The sequence below is a fragment of the Argopecten irradians genome, chromosome 4 (assembly GCF_041381155.1).
Source record: "Argopecten irradians isolate NY chromosome 4, Ai_NY, whole genome shotgun sequence".
Taxonomy (NCBI): Eukaryota; Metazoa; Mollusca; class Bivalvia; order Pectinida; family Pectinidae; genus Argopecten; species Argopecten irradians.
The window spans coordinates 3,122,476-3,143,196 of NC_091137.1; the positions used below are offsets into that span (position 1 = coordinate 3,122,476).

Below are 20,721 nucleotides of genomic sequence, written 5' to 3' on the forward strand. Positions count from 1 at the left end.
GGTTTGTGTTTTGTTATTTGAGATTATCATAACGCTTCTTCTTATATTTTGTGATGGTTACCGACAGTGTAAGTAAGAAACCCAACTACACAACTTAGCGGGGTAGTGTTATGTCGAAACACGTTACAAATTATGAACTTTATCAAACGAGTTCAATGATTTGATATGCCGCGAGCCTCTAGGAGAGTGGCATATTATATTATTTAACGAGATTGATAAATTTCACATCACATAGTCACGAATGTAAGATTCTATTTATCACATAACTTCTACAAATAGAAATATAAGTTAAACTTCTTTCGTCTCGATATAAAACAGTAGAAAATCCGGATGTTATGAATGTGATGTTACCGTCTGCTGAGACAATCATGCGACGTCATATATATATATATATATATATATATATATATATATATATATATATATAATTACCTGTAACGTCATAATAGTGTTATTACACATGTGTCTTACGATATTTATGACATTGCTGTATAATATGGCTGGACTGGAAAGTTATGTGATAAGTATATCTATGATATTACTTCATTCTAGCGATATGATAAAGACATTTGAAGAAGCAAAATATATATTCAGAAAATTTCATGTTTTAGTAGCTTCTTCAGAACCGTCACATCAAGGCACTATTAATATCGGCAAAATATTCATATATTACTTTGTACTGATATAAGACAAACTTGGCTACAAGCAATTCCTGGTGGCGCCCGAAATACCTTTATCAGTTAAAAGACAAAATGATACAGTATTAGCAATATTAATTCACCAGACTATTGAATAAGACAACAGTCTTTGGGGACTTGTTTTGTATACAGCTGTTACAAACAATTGCTATTAAACTTAACGAGGAATCTTCTGATGAAGAGAGAGCATTTCCAGCATTTTCCATTTATTGATCATCTCTTCTCGATATTATTATATAGCCGTATATAGACATTGTAAAGGGCTTGCCTGTCCAAATAGAGTTATAAACGATCTTTAATCACACTCTATAAATTAATTTTCCTTGAGAGCTTCCTTCAATGGGAATGTCCATCAGTTCTATCCGGTGTAGCGTCTCGCAGCACCTGCACCACGACACTCTCTGGGAATCTGTGAATATGAATTGAGAAAACAAGACCTAGGAAACACATGGGTAAGAACAAGTCTATCGAAAACCATGCCCCTGAACGATTCCAGAAGTAGATCCGGCTATGAATTATACATGCTTCCTAAGAAATATCACTGTATTGATAATGTTTGACTCCGATATCCTCCCATTTTGGTCAGCCTCAATAAATATACAAGTGAATGTACATTTCCAAATATTTTGTTGGCAAAGAGATGCTATAAATGCCAATAGGAATAGACATCGAGCATGACCAATCTTGGCCCTTTCCTTATCCACATGTGGTACAAAGAAATCAAATTTAACATGAAACAAGAGGGATTTTTTCCATTTATAGTTTAGATATTACATGTAATTTTCTACCAGTTATTAGTTATTGATAGTTTTTTCACATAGGGGTCTTTTTGTAGATTTTCAGCATGTGATTGTTGTGCTTGCTGTATTTTATTTATGGGGCTTCATTGTTTTATTCTAAAATTTCCTAAATAAGAGAATCCCATGTAGCTGATTTTGCTTCTCTAGGCGCCCACTGTCTATGTCGTATATGTAATCTGTTATCGGTATTTATCAAATGTGCCTAATTGTAACAAATTAACTAGGTATACAGTCAGGATTTTATAAGATCACACAAGATGTTATTTAACTGATTTGTATCATACATAATTATAAGACTTTCTCAATCCTTTCTCAGTACGGATCTGTTCATTTTATCAATAACATCGTCTGGCTATCTAAGACATCTTAACGAGATAAATGTATTTTGCTTGTTTGTTTGTTTTTTTAAACCGAAGAAAAGAAATTGAAATTAATTAAATAATGCTCACTACATATAGGAGGAAGTACAAATGCATTTTCGAAGTTGTTGATTTTGAAGTGATACGAGAAGTAAAAACCATTTAAGAAGATTTAAACATGGCTTTTTCTGAAGCCGAACCATTCCATATATTTGTCCCTCCTTCACGCTCTAATTCAATTAATCTCTTTTCTTAGCGATGTTTTGCTGATACTTATTACCACTAACCTTTACGATATAATGCCCTTTCAGACCACCATTGTCAGCCGAATTTGATAATTGATCAGAAGTGTTTATTTGGTTTTATGCCTGATTGTGTTTGTCACGGAGCAGCATTGTGCCTTGTGATATTTCCTAGAACGACGTATCGACCTATCGTATCTACGGAGTGAAATCACACGTACGGATCACGACATATATCCTGTTTGCAATCCGGACATATCATACTTGTTTTTGGTTCATTTAGTTTTAGATGTTAGCAAACAGGAAAAGCGTTAGGATTTTAGTATATATTATCCAAATGCAGTTTAGTTGGAGCAAAATACGATCTTCTTTTCGAGATTTATGCTGTAGTTATAGACATTATGGCTAGGAAAATACATGTTTTATTTTATACGACGGAATCCCATTCATACCTAAGATAACTGAGTATGCAAAATTTTCATTCACTACGAAACTTTCGAGATTATTCGATGTCTCAAAGATTTTAAACAGTTGCCCATTGCTAATTTTTTTCTCAGATACGTTAAATTTAAACGGACTTCAATATTAATTACCCGAAATTATTATACAATAAAAATGTACATGTCAGTAATTTTAAAAGAATATCACAACCAAAAGTGTGATACGCTTTTGGTTGAAGCATAAAATATATTCAACATCAAATTTCAAAGAATCAAAAATCTTATATTGAAGCTAAATATGTTTATGCGTGTATAAAAAGTATATGAGTTATGTTTAGTAAATCGGTTACCGCACCGAATTAAGAAAACCTAAATAAAAGTGTTAAATGATTAAAACTTGAAGATTCAATCCAGTGCTTGTAAAATATAAGAAGCATTATCATAGGTTCATAAAATTATGCTATCATCTCGTAAAAAGTACGTCGTCATTTGTAACGTCACCTCTGATTGGCTAAAACAACGCCGTAATGATTTCATAGACGAAGGAATTACAAGGATGAAATTAATTAGTAAGAGTTTTATGGAGCTACAACACAACAATCAGAGAGTACTCTCATCACAAAACGCTTCGCAGTTTGTTTAGAATACACTCTGAGTCTTGTGTTATATCTCTTTTGCGTTTACAACATAAAAACCTAATCCATTACAAATAACCATAATCAAATAGAAACTAATGTTATTATTAGGAGATATTTTATTTAGATTTTACCTGCTGTCTGATCAAGATTAACTCTTTTGGATTTTACAAAATATGTTTGAAATGAAAATAATCAAAACACAAAGACAGAAACAAGAAATGAAATACCACTTTACGATATCTATCGTAAGCTATCACTTTACAATTGGCATGGTTAACGTCCCTTTTATGTGTCGTATTGTCAAACAAAGTCAATATATGGGCGGTTCACTGAAGGCAACTGGTTGAGACCATCGTTACAATCATTTTATTTTTGTTATTGTATAATGTCGTCGACATAAGAAGCATTGCACCATACTTCAGAAACATCCACGTAGCTTTGAAACATGATTCTGATTACAATTTGACACCCGACACGCCTTCTGTAGTCTGTGCCATATTGGGACTAATCAGTAGGGCTGTCCATTCTGCCGAGGTCGTCGAGTCCCAATATTCGCTAGGGATGACTGACAGGTGCTCGGATAACACCATAAATACTCGTATCTCCACATCAACAGCCAGTCTACCGAGCAATAGTGCACGGGGGACAACGCTTTCCATCCTGTCAGTAAAGCATAAGTGACCACTTAACTGTGATAAGATGTCAATGCTGGATGCAGTGGTGACTAACATACAATATGAAACTATAAAACGTTTTTATTGAATTTAATTTGTTAAAACATCAAAATGATATTTGTGAGTAAAGCGCTACTCCTCAGCCTATTGGTCCAGACAGCAATGTCTATATATAGATATCACACTGCTTTAGACACGGATGGACACTTATCTTTGGACTGGGACGTAAATAGTGACCACCAACAGGTGAACTTCCGGTTAAAAGTCAAGGTTGACAGTCACTTGAATCAGTGGTTCGGTCTCGGCTTCTCGGACTACGGCGAGATCACCGACGCAGACATTGCCATATATTGGCGGAACAATGGAGTTCACCATTTTCAGGTAAGACGTTACAAAAGTTAATATATAATCCAAAGTAATATTAGAGAATGTTACAACAGGAAAGCGCTAAAAAGAATAACGATATTCTACATGGAGTATATAACATCAGCAAAACCTGAAATTTCTTTTAGAAACCATACAGAAATGCTTCGATGACTGTTTGGAATTGAAGACATGTATAACTTTGTACTTATTTATAAAAGAAATACGAGTAATAATATACAATAATATATAAATAATATAAAAAGAATTAGAAGATAATCTAAACTATCAAAATTAGATATATTTAATACACGCTGTACGTTTTTTTCAAATGACGCACGCTATTTTTATACATGTTAGGAAACATGATCATTTACTATTAAAGTATGGCGAATGCTGAATATTGTTTCAAAGCTGATTTTAACGCAGGATAAATGATGGAAAATTGTTGTATCTTAACAAGTGTAAATTTACGTTATATATGACACTCAGTATTACTAATCAAGCCGTAACTGGTATCAGTATTATCACTCTGTTCGTCTGTATTCCATTACTAACATACCCCTCCACCCCCGCCACAGACCGTTGCCATCGTTAGAGCTACAGATCACCTCACACCTGACATATTCCCCCAATATCCCTTTTTCAGAAAATTGTTTATTTGAAAGTTTAATCGTCCTCATAGGCTTGTTAACATAACCATAGCGAATATTAATATCATGTTTATTCCGTAAACATTTCATGTAACGATTTCCTGTCTACGCGTCCTTTTTTATGCGTTGAATTGATAATCAGGCGTTATTTCCAGATGTTTTATTATGCCTTTTTTTGCATTCAAATATAATAAAATGGTAATGAATATTCCATTCAGGTTGCAAACGCTACACATGACCTTTAGCAGATTGTGTTTCGTATTCACGGAATCAATTTATTTCCCATTGAATCACTCACTTGGGATCAAATTCAAGACTAAAATTCGCAATTGAAGTTATAAATTTAGAGGAAAGTATTATCAATTACCGCAGTCGTATAAATAAACAAATGCCCCAGTAAAAAGACATCCTTCCTGTTTTTTGTTATCGTCAATACTATCCAAAGATTAATCAAATACCATGTTCAATGGTAGAGACAAATATATTTTCGGTTTCAAAAATATCTCTGTAGACATCATATGAAATGATAAATTATCTAACGCGATGCGGACGAAACAATGCGAGGTTACTATTCCGGATCGTCTAGCTCTTGAGTCACATTTCATGCCCTAAATTCTATATGAAAATCTTGTTGCTTTATAAATTTCCTTACCTTTAAGATAATTTCATAATTGATTTACAAATGTGTTGTTATAGCGCGCGGCTACCTTATTTGAACGTTATAACGGAATGCCATCTTTTTTTCTCAAACATTTTGTTCCCATGAACATTACCATGGTATCACCTTAATCAGTCAGAACGGCAGTGAACCATTCTCATTTTGCATGCATTTAAAACAGTAATACTATTGGGGAACATTTAGACACGGTCCGTGATATCATGTGCAACAGCACCATGTTTCTAAGCCTTGATGTTATTTATGATTTTAATACATTGATATTACAAATTAAGTTCAATGATTCAAATGCAATTTTAATTTGTCTGATACACGGTACGTTAACACAGTTTTACAGATATTTTAATTTGTCTGATACACGGTACGCTAACACAGTTTTACAGATATTTTAATTTGTCTGATACATGGTACGCTAACACAGTTTTACAGATATTTTAGCTTGTCTGATACATGGTAACACAGTTTTACAGATATTTTAGCTTGTCTGATACATGGTAACACAGTTTTACAGATATTTTAGCTTGTGTTACATTGTCGTATAAAACAATGACTGTTTCATGTAAATCAAGCAGAAAAGACAGTGAGATAGTCTAAGAGAGTTTTTTTTTGTAAATTTCTAACTTTTATAAAGATACGTAATAAACTGTGCAAACACCAGAAATATCTTGGATTATTCAAAGAACACTCACACACAACGTGTGAGAAACACAGAATACTATATACACATTAAATCCTGCCAAGTTAGGTGCAACAATATTTGAAATAAAAAAATGCGTTCCCATCTGTATCAAACCGAATATTTCTCGTTTTCGTGGCCATTATATCATATTGCCATCCCTCATCGTCATGTCCGCTTGTGAAAAATGACCATTCATTAAATTAAATTACGATTGTAAAATAATATAGGATAAAAGTCTATTAATGTAAAACATACGCTGCTATAAATAATGGAACGTTATACACGCACACAGAGAATGTGAATTAGATTTGCGCTAGGGTCATCGATCGATATACCGTACGACATAGCAATGTATACAATGTAACAAAGCGGTTTGATTAATATGTCGAAATCCGAGGATAAACGGTTATTGTTTTTATACACAAATTTGAAGTGTTATTAATCATTATTGACAACCTTTTGTGGATACATTGCCTGAAAAGGGAGGTAATTTGAGTGGTCGAATGGACGGGATCTCTCACAGGAAGATTGGGCTGTGTAATAACCCAGTATATAATTTCAACGAGCGTATACCACAACGTAAATAACACGAAGTCAGCAGATCTGTGGTTTTAGATAATTGTAATCAGACAATCACTATAAAATTAATCAGAAAATGCTTGAACAACGCGAATCTTTTTGGGGACAGAATTAAAACATAACATTTCATTACATTAGTGTAATAATAAAAACATATATAGTATTACTAATAAATAGAGCGTGTTAATTCAAGTGTTGTAATTAAATACCCATTATTCAGAACGCATGTTTTTTTATATCACCTGAGGTTGCATATCAAAATCTTTAAAACGATCCAATGTCGACAGAGCATAAACAATGTTTTTCATTATGACAATAGCTGATGTTTTAAAATGTTAAATCCTGTATAATGTCTAACTAACACATAGAAATACATATGAAATAATTGGTTTTGCTTTCGTTGTTTGTGTCATCAGTATCTCAATTCATATAGGGCATACTGTTATGAATTGGTTTCGAAATGCAATGAAAATGAGTTATTTAAATTGAAGTAATAAAAAAGCTCAAACTTTTCAATGACAGTAATAGTGTTAAGTAAGTAACTTCTGTAACTTCCGATATTAATAGATAAAATAACCACTCTGCAGCGGTGAAGCATTTTGTAATCATAGTTATTACGTTTTAAATTTCTACACACACCTAATTCGTATTGAGCTTATCGAGATATTTTAACGGTCACCTTTAACCCCGGTCAGTCACTCACACATCACCAGGATAGATATTTTTGTCAAAATTATTGAAACATTTAATGACTATAAAGTAGTAATAATTAGAACATGGCTGGACTGTACAAGTAGACTTGTTCCATACACAGGTCGGAGGAGAAATCTATCACAGAAGTCAACAGATTGACTTTTGTCTGTGTTAGCCCTGGCCATCCCTCAATCTATTAGTGATTTGATAATTATGGTGTTTTCCGATAATATTGTAAGATCCGATAGTGATTTTGACAAGGCGTCACATTTCAAAATTAGGATAATGAATAAATGTAACAATGTTCCACTCACCAGTTTTAGACCACAGTTATGCATTATTCATCTCTATTGGTCATCGCGACACTAAATGATGAGTACAAACCCTTTTTGTATTTTGTGTCGATAAAGCAAACATATTCATTGAGTTTCTCCGAAACATTCTATCAATAATATTGAAACTACCAACATTGCTTCTTCATATATTTCCTTGAAATAGCCACAACACTATCAAAATACAATTAATCGAACACAAATCAGAAAGGGGCCTGACGTATCAGGTATACCTGATGATAAATAAGTGTTATAGACAGTCTCAATTGATAGGCACAATCCCCCCAATTGTTTCCCAGATTATACACATTACACATGGTAATAGTATTTTATTCACAAATACAGGATCATATGATACCAGTGCCTCTTGGCTTATAATGGACTTTTAGCACCAGAGACGTATGGACAGGCCTATGACGTACGTCAAGGATCGGGTGGAAAAGAGTCAATATTTGTTTCGTTAAAATAGTTCATTGAGCATGAATTATTCAATCCAAAGATGATAATAGGTCGTAAAGTGACTCTAACACTAGTCATATAACAATGAACACTGTAGATTTGTCTGTTTAAGAGGACTGTATTACCAAATTAATAAATTACACACGCTGTTTTAACAACGTATGGAATATTGTGTACTTCATTCAAAGCCGTCCTCAGGCCTGCAACATTCACATTGTAAACTTTGCGTCAATTGAGTTCAATAGAGAATCTACTGAGGTGAACAGATAAAGTAAGTTCTAAGACACAATATAACATGGTGTTGTACGTACTTACATGTACAGTATTCCAAACCTTATATCACTACAAACAATTGCATATTATGTTCAAAAATGTCTTTTTAGTTTGTTCATTCACATATTTTTGACACGAATCATGATCACATAATATATGATATATACTTATTATTGTTCTTCGCTTCTTGTTCTTATGATACTTAAGATAAATGTACCATTTCTGGGTAACAGAAGTAGTAAATAGACAATAAGCGAAGCCTAGACAATAGGCGAAGCCGAGACAATAAGCGAAGCCTAGACAATAGGCGAAGCCGACACAATAGGCGAAGCCTAGACAATAGGCGAAGCCTAGACAATTGGTGAAGAATAGTTGGTGATAACAGACGTAGTAAAGGTATAGAAAGAACAGATGGCGATAACAGAATTAGAAAAGGCCAAGGCAAAAGGCGAAAATAGTTGGTGATAACAGAAGTAGTAAAGGTCTAGACAATAGGCGAAGAATAGTTTGCGATAAAAGAAGTAGTAAAGGTCTAGAAAAAAGGCGAAGAATAGTTGGCGACAACAAAAGTAGTAAAGGTCTAGACAATAGGCGAAGAATAGTTTGCGATAAAAGAAGTAGTAAAGGTCTAGAAAAAAGGCGAAGAATAGTTGGCGACAACAAAAGTAGTAAAGGTCTAGACAATAGGCGAAGAATAGTTTGCGATAAAAGAAGTAGTAAAGGCTAGAAAAAAGGCGAAGAATAGTTTGCGATAAAAGAAGTAGTAAAGCTCTAGACAATAGGCTAAGAATAGTTTTCGATAACAGAAGTAGTAAAGGTCTAGAAAAAAGGCGAAGAATAGTTTGCGATAAAAGAAGTAGTAAAGGTCCTAGAAAAAAGGCGAAGAATAGTTTGCGATAAAAGAAGTAGTAAAGGTCTAGACAAAAGGCGAAGAATAGTTTGCGATAAAAGAAGTAGTAAAGGTCTAGACAATAGGCGAAGAATAGTTTGCGATAAAAGAAGTAGTAAAGGTCTAGACAAAAGGCGAAGAATAGTTTGCGATAAAAGAAGTAGTAAAGGTCTAGACAAAAGGCGAAGAATAGTTTGCGATAAAAGAAGTAGTAAAGGTCTAGACAATAGGCGAAGAATAGTTTGCGATAAAAGAAGTAGTAAAGGTCTAGACAAAAGGCGAAGAATAGTTTGCTTTAACAGAAGTAGTAAAGGTCTAGACAATAGGCGAAGAATAGTTTGCGATAAAAGAAGTAGTAAAGGTCTAGACAAAAGGCGAAGAATAGTTTGCGATAAAAGAAGTAGTAAAGGTCTAGACAATAGGCGAAGAATAGTTTGCGATAAAAGAAGTAGTAAAGGTCTAGACAAAAGGCGAAGAATAGTTTGCGATAAAAGAAGTAGTAAAGGTCTAGACAATAGGCGAAGAATAGTTTGCGATAAAAGAAGTAGTAAAGGTCTAGACAATAGGCGAAGAATAGTTTGCGATAAAAGAAGTAGTAAAGGTCTAGACAATAGGCGAAGAATAGTTTGCGATAACAGAAGTAGTAAAGGTCTAGACAATAGGCGAAGAATAGTTTGCGATAAAAGAAGTAGTAAAGGTCTAGACAAAAGGCGAAGAATAGTTTGCGATAAAAGAAGTAGTAAAGGTCTAGACAATAGGCGAAGAATAGTTTGCGATAAAAGAAGTAGTAAAGGTCTAGACAAAAAGGCGAAGAAGGTCTAGACAAAAGGCGAAGAATAGTTTGCGATAAAAGAAGTAGTAAAGGTCTAGACAAAAGGCGAAGAATAGTTTGCGATAAAAGAAGTAGTAAAGGTCTAGACAATAGGCGAAGAATAGTTTGCGATAAAAGAAGTAGTAAAGGTCTAGACAAAAGGCGAAGAATAGTTTGCGATAAAAGAAGTAGTAAAGTTCTAGAAAAAAGGCGAAGAATAGTTTGTGATAAAAGAAGTAGTAAAGGTCTAGACAATAGGCGAAGAATAGTTTGCGACAACAAAAGTAGTAAAGGTCTAGACAAAAGGCGAAGAATAGTTTGCGATAAAAGAAGTAGTAAAGGTCTAGACAAAAGGCGAAGAATAGTTTGCGATAAAAGAAGTAGTAAAGGTCTAGACAAAAGGCGAAGAATAGTTGGCGACTACAAAAGTAGTAAAGGTCTAGACAAAAGGCGAAGAATAGTTTGCGATAACAGAAGTAGGAAAGGTCTAGACAAAAGGCGAAGAATAGTTGGCAACAATAAAAGTAGGAAAGGTCTAGACAATATGCGAAGAATTGTTGGCGACAACAAAAGTATGAAAGGTCTAGACAAAAGGCGAAGAATAGTTGGTGATAACAGAAGTAGTAAAGGTCTAGACAAAAGGCGAAGAATAGTTTGCGATAAAAGAAGTAGTAAAGGTCTAGACAATAGGCGAAGAATAGTTTGCGATAAAAGAAGTAGTAAAGGTCTAGAAAAAAGGCGAAGAATAGTTGGCGACAACAAAAGTAGTAAAGGTCTAGACAAAAGGCGAAGAATAGTTTGCGATAAAAGAAGTAGTAAAGGTCTAGACAATAGGCGAAGAATAGTTTGCGATAAAAGAAGTAGTAAAGGTCTAGACAATAGGCGAAGAATAGTTTGCGATAAAAGAAGTAGTAAAGGTCTAGACAAAAGGCGAAGAATAGTTTGCGATAAAAGAAGTAGTAAAGGTCTAGACAATAGGCGAAGAATAGTTTGCGATAAAAGAAGTAGGAAAGGTCTAGACAATAGGCGAAGAACAGTTGGCGAGGATATTTCGGTGTGAAATGTGTGAAATGAATGAGATAATAGAAAAAAAAACGAACTGACCACAATTTTTAAATCCAACCGAAGTAGAACATGGGGAGATAATTATGATTCTATTTCATCAATCCAAAGAACTCATTTCTATCGGATACTTCGTGGAATTCGATTCCTAATTATAATTATTAGCCTAACGTATCAATACCTAGTTATAGATGATTTATTCTTATCGAAACTTGTAATGACAGAAAGTGTGTTTTTATTCCAAAGTTGTTATTGTGACTTATTGTAATGCAACACATGGGTTTGAGACACAAAAACCACCTCAGTGGTGTACGACTTAACGTCGATTTAGTACCTTCCTGTGATTGTGACGTCACGCAAATTGCGTCACAATATGACGTCACAATCGCCGGAAGGTGGAAAGACGGTAAATCGTATTTTTTTTTAAATCATTTGGTATTTCCGTATTTTCCATTTATCGTCACTTTTTATAACATGCATGGCTTTATGACCAGCGCTGTAATATGTTTCAATGGAACACTGGTATTATCATTGCCCTTCTAAAATTCAAACCATTTTACCATTGTATGTATAGACGTAGGCGTTGTTTGGTGTGATAACGAACTATATTGACAACTTGTCAACTCCCAAATTATATGATGTTGATCATGCTACATGATGCAAGAGGAAGTCGGTGGACCTAGATGTCATGTGTTCTGTTTGTGGTGTTTGATAAATAATCCCGACATATCATGTATACAAAGTCGACAAATATAGAACGTGCTTCAGTACTATGATACTAACAAGTTTTAGCAGTGGTACTTGTCAATAATTAGATAAGGCCAACAAATCAGTGATCACGCTACATATCCGTGATACTAGATATCACACAGCTGACGTGGCTACTTTAACATGACCAGAGTGGTATTTGGTTTAGCTTTGTGAATTAACTCGCTAATGTATTTATATACACACAAAATGACACGGAATAAATATGCCGTGTCTGCATATAGGTATATACCCATATGCTACAATACTAAAATACGTAGAGTGCGTTTTGTATTACCATGCATTCATGTTTAAACTTATATAGGTCAATAAAATGAATAGGTTTCAGGAATGTTAAGGAATGTTCATGAAACTGGGCACTGGAAGCTTTATAATTTGCTCGGAAAAATGAGACTCGTTTCATAAAATCTCATATGAACTGGACACATGTTAGGAACCTATTTATTTTACTGACCTTTATAAGATTAAACATGAATGCGTTGGAAAACAAAATGCATTCTACGTAATTTTAGTATTTTGGCATATGAGTATATTCCTATATGTATGGGCCCAGTTTCATGAACATTCCTTAAGTTTAAGGAATTCCTTAAAATTCTCCATAGGAAAGCATTACAGATTTCAAGGAAAGCTCCTTAACTTAAGGTACTTTCATTAACTTCCGTAATACTTTCATATGGAGAATTTATGCTTTCCTATGGAGAATTTTAAGTTAAGGAATTCCTTAAAGTTAAGGAATGTTGATGAAACTGGGCCCATACTTCATAAACACAAAGTTAAGGTATGTTTTATCATATGCTTACATTTCGAAGAATCTCATTGATGATTTTTTTTTAGACATTTAGACACAACTTCCTCGAATGTTAATGTCACGCATGGATTTCCAGCCAATGAAAATCGCTCTAGATTATATTACAATAGTGACATATGCAAATTAATACATGAGTTGAGTCACTGGATATCAGGCAAATTATGAGATAATTATATAAATACTATATGACAAGAGCTTCGGTCTACAAAAAGGCGCAAAGATCCTAATCTATAGTCAGTAAAAAAAAAGAAAATAATTACGTTTTTTTTTGTTTTTTTCCCCCATTGTCAGGCAATTTAACAGATATCAAGATAATTATGTTATGGTATTCTTGCCAGTTTTCACATGGAATGCATGTCAGCACGGCAATCAGTGAACGATTAGCGTATTGAAATACAATAAGGTTAAAATTGGTTTTAGATTTTCTCAGTATGGACATTATTTTATTGATGTTAGTGACAAGAGCGTTTAACAAAAATGTTGACTGAGCGATATTGCTGTATCAATGTTTTATAGTGACATTTTACATCTATAATTAGCGGATTTTATGTAATCCCGACAGCATTTCCATCTTATTGAAAATGATATTTAGGAAGCAGTGATACCAATTTAAAATAGTATTCCTGATGTTTGTGATATTTGCAGCTTTATCAATTAAAACAAGCAAACAAGCACACCATTATGATTTCTAAAATTTGGTTTATTTGCAGGACTGTTATACCGACGGTCATGGTCGACTGCATGTAGACAGACAACAAGACTATATTATGAAGTCATCGTTTACGGATCGGGATCACCATACCATAGAGTTCGAGAGACACTACGACACGTGTGACAGTCATGACTATATCATTGAGGTACTCAATAGGGATTTACTAGAAATATAGAACATTCCAAATTGACAACAACAGCTATTTGACGCTTAATAAAGTTGAAATACATGTAAGGGGGCATATTTGAATACAATAGCACACGGGCTAATACTTGTTAGAACTTTAGGTAAGCAGCCATATGGAGAAAAATAGAAAAAATGCCCGCTGTAAAATAAGTAATTGCATACACTTATCAAATAGTGGGAAAACGGTGTTTGAAATTATTGAGTGTTTATCATCAAACTGTATTATTTCTTTTCTTGCAGAACGGCACGACTCACATAATCTTCTTTTTAGGCAAGTCTAGTCCACAGAGACTTGAGGGTGTGTTACTGTCTGATCTAGAGGTCAAGGTCACACGAGTACAGCTGCTGAAGCCCGAGATCCCTGCCCCAGTGTACCCTGGTGACACCTGGACATTTGACGTCACCGCTCCTTCGGTACGTATCTACGAATCTAAAATAGTCTACTCCCATAAGAATAAGCTGAAATTGTACAGAAAAAAAATGCATAGTTCACAATCATCTTCGATATAAGTTTAAGCCATTCATGTATGCATTTTTATTTTTCACTGCGATACTCACGATCTATCCGTGAATATTGGAGTTAAAATGATCACATTTATTTATTTCTAATACATGTTGTAATGTTTATCATTTCGTCACACTTCAGTAATACAAAGTCATTATGGAAGTTTAATTGTTAAAAACTATGTTTGGTATCCTCTTAATGATATGCGATGTTCTGTAGATAACCGTCCCGGATAAGGACACCACATATTGGTGGTACCTCACGAGACTCCCTCACCTGTCTGACAAACACCACATCATTCAGGTAAGTAAGGAATATCGTATATCCAGTTATTTTGCGGGGATGGTATTTCGCAGTTTCGCGGAATATTGCTATGATTGCGAAAATCTGATCCGCAAAATATTAAGAATTTGTTGAATCATATATAGCCGTAAAGCCATATCGCGTAAACCAGAGCCGCTATTTGATTTACTTATTTTTACATCATATAGTGAAAGTTTTGATCCGCGAAGTAATCGGCTTTACGATATCACAGAAAATCAACAGAAAAGTACTTTTGATAACATTGTATTTGAATCTACAGAAACTTTTATTTTTTTTTACTTTAAACGAGTATTCCACTTCGTATTCAATTTTGCTTGTGACAAGCATTTTCATTGGCTTAATTTTTTTCTTTATCAGTCCATAATAGAAAAAAGACGTCGCCGTTTATAATGTCACTTTTGATTGGCGGATATAACGACGTAATGATATCATAGAATATAGTCCGACAGTGAATTTGGAATGGATTATCTTTAGTAAATTGAATTATAAGGATTAACAGCTTCGCTGTTTTTTTGTGGTTTTTTTTGTTATAACATAAAAATATATTCAAGTTAATTCTTTAATTTGGTAAATTTTGGATGTGTTGAGCATTTTCATTGGCTTAAAAATCAACCCATTAAGCAAAAAATGGCGTCGCTGTTTATAAAGTTGCTTATGATTGGCAACTATGCATGTAGCGGCATAGTTTTTTTCATAGCAAAAAAAAAACAAGAGTCCCAAAATGAATAAGAAATTTTGAAGAAATTATCTTAAGTAAATTGAATTATAAGCATTACATTGAATAGATTTTTTCATGTTATACAAAACTCTGAGTGTACTCTCATCATAAATGTTTTTGTGTTACATTTCCAAAACATAAAATTCTATTCAGGTTAATCCTTACGCCATTTCAACACTAATGGAAGTTTTGGAAAAAGACAGCATACCACCTTTGTATATACCCTTTTATATCCGTTATAGTATGAAAGTGTAATCCAGCCTGGGAGCGAACACCTCGTCCATCATATGGAAGTCTTTCAATGTGAAATCAGTCCCTATGACGTCATCGGACCTTATAACGGCCCCGGATTGGCGGAAGGGAAGCCTCCGGGATTATCTGCTTGCAGGAATGTCATCGGCGCATGGGCAATGGGAGCGGGGGTAGGTCTCCTCATTATGACTAGTCCTGTATCACTGAATGGCAACATCTGTGAAAATGCTAACCATTTTTTTTTTTTTTTGGAATGTTAGAATTATGCTTCTGTCCATGCTGGTATGTTTTTTAATGTTTTTAATGGCCTAAACTTAGAAGTAAATTAAAATGTGTTACTTTATGGAAATGAAAACGAAAACGTGACTTTGACAGTAAATTGACCTTATGCAGTCAGTGATGAAGACAAGCAGAAGATTTTAAATATGATATAATTGTAAATCTTGTTATTAGGTACATGGTATGCTAAATTCAATTATCCTTAATTGTATACCTATGCCATCATTTGTAAATATAATACGTTGACGAGAGAAGGCTTTATAAGTTGAAATAACATGTTTCTAATCCCTGTTTACTTATTAAAACAGTAAAATATGTTTAAAATCAAAGATCACTCAATTGAACTTGATAGTCAGTTTAGTAACAGTTAAAGTTTGAGTTACAGTTGTTATGTTTTACAGCCTAAAATAACATTATTGGTTTATTTTACAGCCGTTTATACTACCACCAGAAGCCGGAACCCCCATCGGCGATAAGTCGTCCTCGTCATTCATACTTCTAGAGATTCATTACAACAACCCTAAGATGATCAAAGGTAGACAAAATAGGAAAATCGTCAGTGAAACAAAGAAGTGAAACCCGTCAGTAACAGAAAACTGTGGGGATATGATATGATAGTTTCAAGATGTGGATAAAGAAGTGAAACACTAATAAAGTTACTTTTTATCAGGTTTAAGTCTGGTATTTAAATATACAATACATTAAAATTTTGACTTAATCATTTATTGAATATTGTTTCCCATTCAGATACAATATGGGTAAATTTAATGATGCTTCCTTCTCTTTTAATTATGTTTTCTGATATTGTATGTTATTCAATTTATTTTGATTATTAAAACATAAACACAAATTTGACAATTATTGTTAACGTTATGATCTTTATCGTTATAGGAATGGTAGATTCGTCAGGGATACGGTTCTACGTCACACGACATCTTCGTCGCCATGATGCCGGTATTATGGAACTTGGCTTAGAATACACAAACAAAATGGCCATCCCTCCAGGCCAGATATCATTCCCACTTACTGGGTACTGCATCGCTGAATGTACAAAAGTGGTGAGAATTAGAAACAATATTTTAACATGAGGGTTGCAGATGAACTATTCTTTAAACATGGCCTATTAAATGAATTTAGTTTTTAGAATGCTGTTTTAACCTGATAAACAGTTTATGTAATAAACTTGGTGAATATTAGAGCATTTTGAATTTTATATGGAAAGCAACATTGAAAAATGTCAAGTACATATTATGTAGGGTAACTGAAGGGATGTATGGTACTTACTCTAATAACTTAATTCTGCACGCCAGAAAACATGAAGTTGTAATGTTAAAAAATGTCATAAAGTTAATGACTAGAAGTCTGTTTTATTGTATTTTTACAAATATTATAACAAGAGTTAGTAAAAGACAAGAGGTAATTAATTGATCATATGACCTTATCGATTTCTGTGTGTTGCTAAAGGGACTAGGACATGACAACATACATATATTTGGATCACAACTACATACCCACCTGACAGGGACGAAGGTATACACCAAACACATACGTCACGGGGTGGAGTTACCGGAACTTAACCGTGACAACCACTACAGTCCACACTTCCAGGAAATCCGCCGTCTTCCAGTCCCCGTGGAGATTCGACCGGTACTATATTTATAAGCGATCTTGTAAAATATATACAAATACCAATGATATATATCAATCTGAACAAAACGTTGGCATTGTTTTGTGTAATGATATTTGTAACACAACCAGTGATAGTATTACGTGTGACATTTCTATGACTTCGGATGCGTACACTGACCCGGGGAAGGAGGCACGATTACACAACGTACATCGACACGTCACATATGAAACTCACACTGTGCCGAATATTATTACAATAACCTTCCCAACCTACAAAGTGTTTTGAAATGTTGAAATTGTATTAGGAACATTTGAAAGTCTTTCTGGCGTCTCTAAACGTAATTAGTACTTAACTAAGATTCTCTCAAGTAATATGTTTTGAAAATAATGAAAAAAAAGTTATTCTTTCACAATTATTTACGAATTGTACATGTAACATTCTAGTGATGTGTCCTACACTGATTTATATGATACCATTGTACTGTTTATATTTCATTAGGGCGATGCTCTGGTGACCACATGTGATTATAACACTGTCAACAGACCAAACGTTACAGTGGTAGGTTTCTTTAACTACGTTTTAAGTTCTTTTAATTCTCCTTATGTATTAATGGCTGTTTGGTAAGCCTGTTTCTATAATTTGAATAGCTGTGTTTACCTGTCTAAGACAGTATATTGTATATGCCAAATGTCTATGTGAAGATGTAAAGAAATTGTAAAACAATCCCGAGACACACCATAACTGACCACATGCATTACATAGGAATCATACAGAACTAGGGAAGATCAAACAAACTTGATGTACATTGTTTGTAGGACATAGAGCAAACTGTTGAAACAAAAACCTCAGTTGCGTTTGGCAACGATATAAAAACCTGAAGGTGATACCGACCTTTGATGTTGACAGGGCGGGTTCTCTATCAAGGATGAGATGTGTGTTAACTATGTGCTGTACTATCCACGGACCAATCTCGAGGTCTGCAAGTCATCCATACACACATCAAGTCTCCATATGTTCTTCAGATTTCTTAACCAGTGAGTCGCATAGCCATGCATAATCTGACTTCCCTCTGCTTATCCTTCTTCCTATGTGGTATCTGAAATCGTTTACTTTGATATCTACAGTTTTTGCAAAATATGAAAAATACACCTTTTTAATATTGAATTTGAAGTTTATTTCTAAAACAAGAGATTTCTGATATTGATAAAGTTGGATCATATGCAATAACAATATTTCGATGCGCTATATCATGAATAGAATGGTATGTTTGTTTGTTGAAACACACAATTTCGAAGTCTTCTCGACTAATTTCAAGGTAAAATAATTTGCATTCACACACATTGTGTGAAACTTTGACATTTGTATTGTTAGGTGGGAGAAGGACAAAACCTCACGGATGAAGGGTGACAGAGAAAACTACAGTTCTATACACTGGTCCCCTACTACAGCCAAGCTTCTGTTGTCGCTGTACGATATTTCGCCACTCTCCATGCAGTGTAACAAGTCAGATGGCACAAGATTCCCGGTAAGTCGTTCTGTGGGGATGTAGAATTTATATATATTGTTTTCAGTCAGTAACAGAACCTGTTTCCAGGTTAATTATTTCAGTTTACTTTTCGTCACCACGTAGTTTATATACAGTACATCTTACAGTTATCACTTGCTGTCATGAATTTGTAGAAATGTTTGGCAAGATTTGTTTGTTCTGAGACGAAATAAGTGTTCTTCTTGTTTTGACCATCTCGTTCGACACTATTAAAAATTATACTGCGGGCACATGATGTACTTATATAGTTATATGATTTTTATAGTTTTATTAACAACGTACATTGCTTTTACAAGTGAAAAAAAAAAAAAAAAAAAATTGTTCTGTGTCCATACAGGGAGAATGGGAATCCGCCAAGAAGACCAGAATACACCTACCTCTACGGAAGCCAAAGTCAAGCTGTCGTAGGAGACGCTTGTTTACGCGGATCATCTGAGAATCCGGGACCGTCACCACAATCAACGTATCAATGACAAATTAAAAAGTTAGAACAACGAACTAATGTGGTTGCATTTTCATTTTTCGGATGAATGATGTATGTATGATTTATTTTTTGACGTGCAAATAACCAAACTAATCGTACTATTTCATTTCCGGAATACAAGTGCTATTTTGTACATCATAGATCATCTAGTGGCTACAGCTGTTATTCCGTCTTTGCATATTACAGAGTTAGCTCCCTTGTGGCTAGGTATCGATTGTTACGTTATTATTTTGTAAGTACAATTCACGTCGTTTTCTCCGAAAGATATGACGTTACGCTCGCAAACACATGACGTCACAATCAATAGCTACCCGCAAGTGCAGATAACTCTATAATATGCCAATTCGGAATAACATTGGTCAAATAATCTTGTGAGCCAGGCTCTTGTTTCTGTCCCTACCCAGACCAAGACAAACCATGGTCTCTATAACCTTATAATTTAGCATTAAATAAACATCCCGGAACCAATGAACATGCGATGAGGTTTATCGGAAAAGTTTGCTTGACGTCCTTTTAAGGACTATATGATGTCATGTTAAATGAACGGCGTCCTGAGGCCTGTATGGTATATTTTGCGTATGTTGGGGGGTGATGGGATTTTTGTGACTCTGTCTTCTACGAAGTGGACTTTTTGATAATTTGTAGTGCAATCCAGTCGTCCCAATCCCTTTATGGCGCGCATTAATTGTCTTTGAAAATATGAATGTTATAATAAAATATATATGACCATCTTTCCGCAAAATTTTGCCCTCTTGACCATCCTTAGGTACATAGAATCAAAGTTCTATAAAATCCATCTTTAATTTCCAATTTATGATTCTGTCGCAACATTTTATAGGCTAGGGATTGTCTCGGCTTTGGAAGAAAATCTATTTTTCAATAAAGTAACTATCCAATTTTGTTTAGACTATTGGAATCCTGGAAACGAGATATAACGACAGTGATAGTAACCCCTGAATGGACTTGTAGGAATCTAGGTTATTACTGCGTGAACATAATTTCGTTGTATTCTAAATAACAATGACTGTGATTTTCTGGCCTGGAATGCAATCCAACGTAAGCGCTCGTGGTAATGGCGATAAGTGTAAATATAAAATTGAGTCATGCTAATACCGATGGAGCTTTTCTTAGTAAATTGCAAATGATTGCACCAAGGATGAATTTCAACAAATTCCAGTCAAGTCAACTT

At 34.3% G+C, this 20,721-nt stretch overlaps 1 protein-coding gene across 1 annotated transcript; it reads left to right on the top strand.

The window, feature by feature from the left end:
- The first annotated feature begins 3,800 nt into the window (after positions 1 to 3,800).
- Positions 3,801 to 19,546, top strand: LOC138322373 (dopamine beta-hydroxylase-like). Its single transcript, XM_069266412.1, has 12 exons — positions 3,801 to 4,232; positions 13,607 to 13,753; positions 14,035 to 14,208; positions 14,519 to 14,602; positions 15,584 to 15,763; positions 16,305 to 16,407; positions 16,764 to 16,930; positions 17,337 to 17,519; positions 18,001 to 18,060; positions 18,409 to 18,536; positions 18,874 to 19,027; positions 19,386 to 19,546. Exons 1-12 carry the CDS (start codon positions 3,963 to 3,965, stop codon positions 19,482 to 19,484), a joined length of 1,749 nt encoding a protein of 582 aa, XP_069122513.1. The 5' UTR covers positions 3,801 to 3,962; the 3' UTR covers positions 19,485 to 19,546.
- Positions 19,547 to 20,721: the final 1,175 nt, after the last annotated feature.

Coding starts and splice junctions, on each gene's coding strand:
- LOC138322373 (XM_069266412.1), top strand. CDS start 3,963: ATGATATTTGTGAGTAAAGCGCTACTCCTCAGCCTATTGGTCCAGACA. Junction 16,931..17,336: donor TCGCTGAATGTACAAAAGTG/GTGAGAATTAGA, acceptor GTGTTGCTAAAG/GGACTAGGACATGACAACAT. Junction 18,061..18,408: donor ACAGACCAAACGTTACAGTG/GTAGGTTTCTTT, acceptor TGATGTTGACAG/GGCGGGTTCTCTATCAAGGA.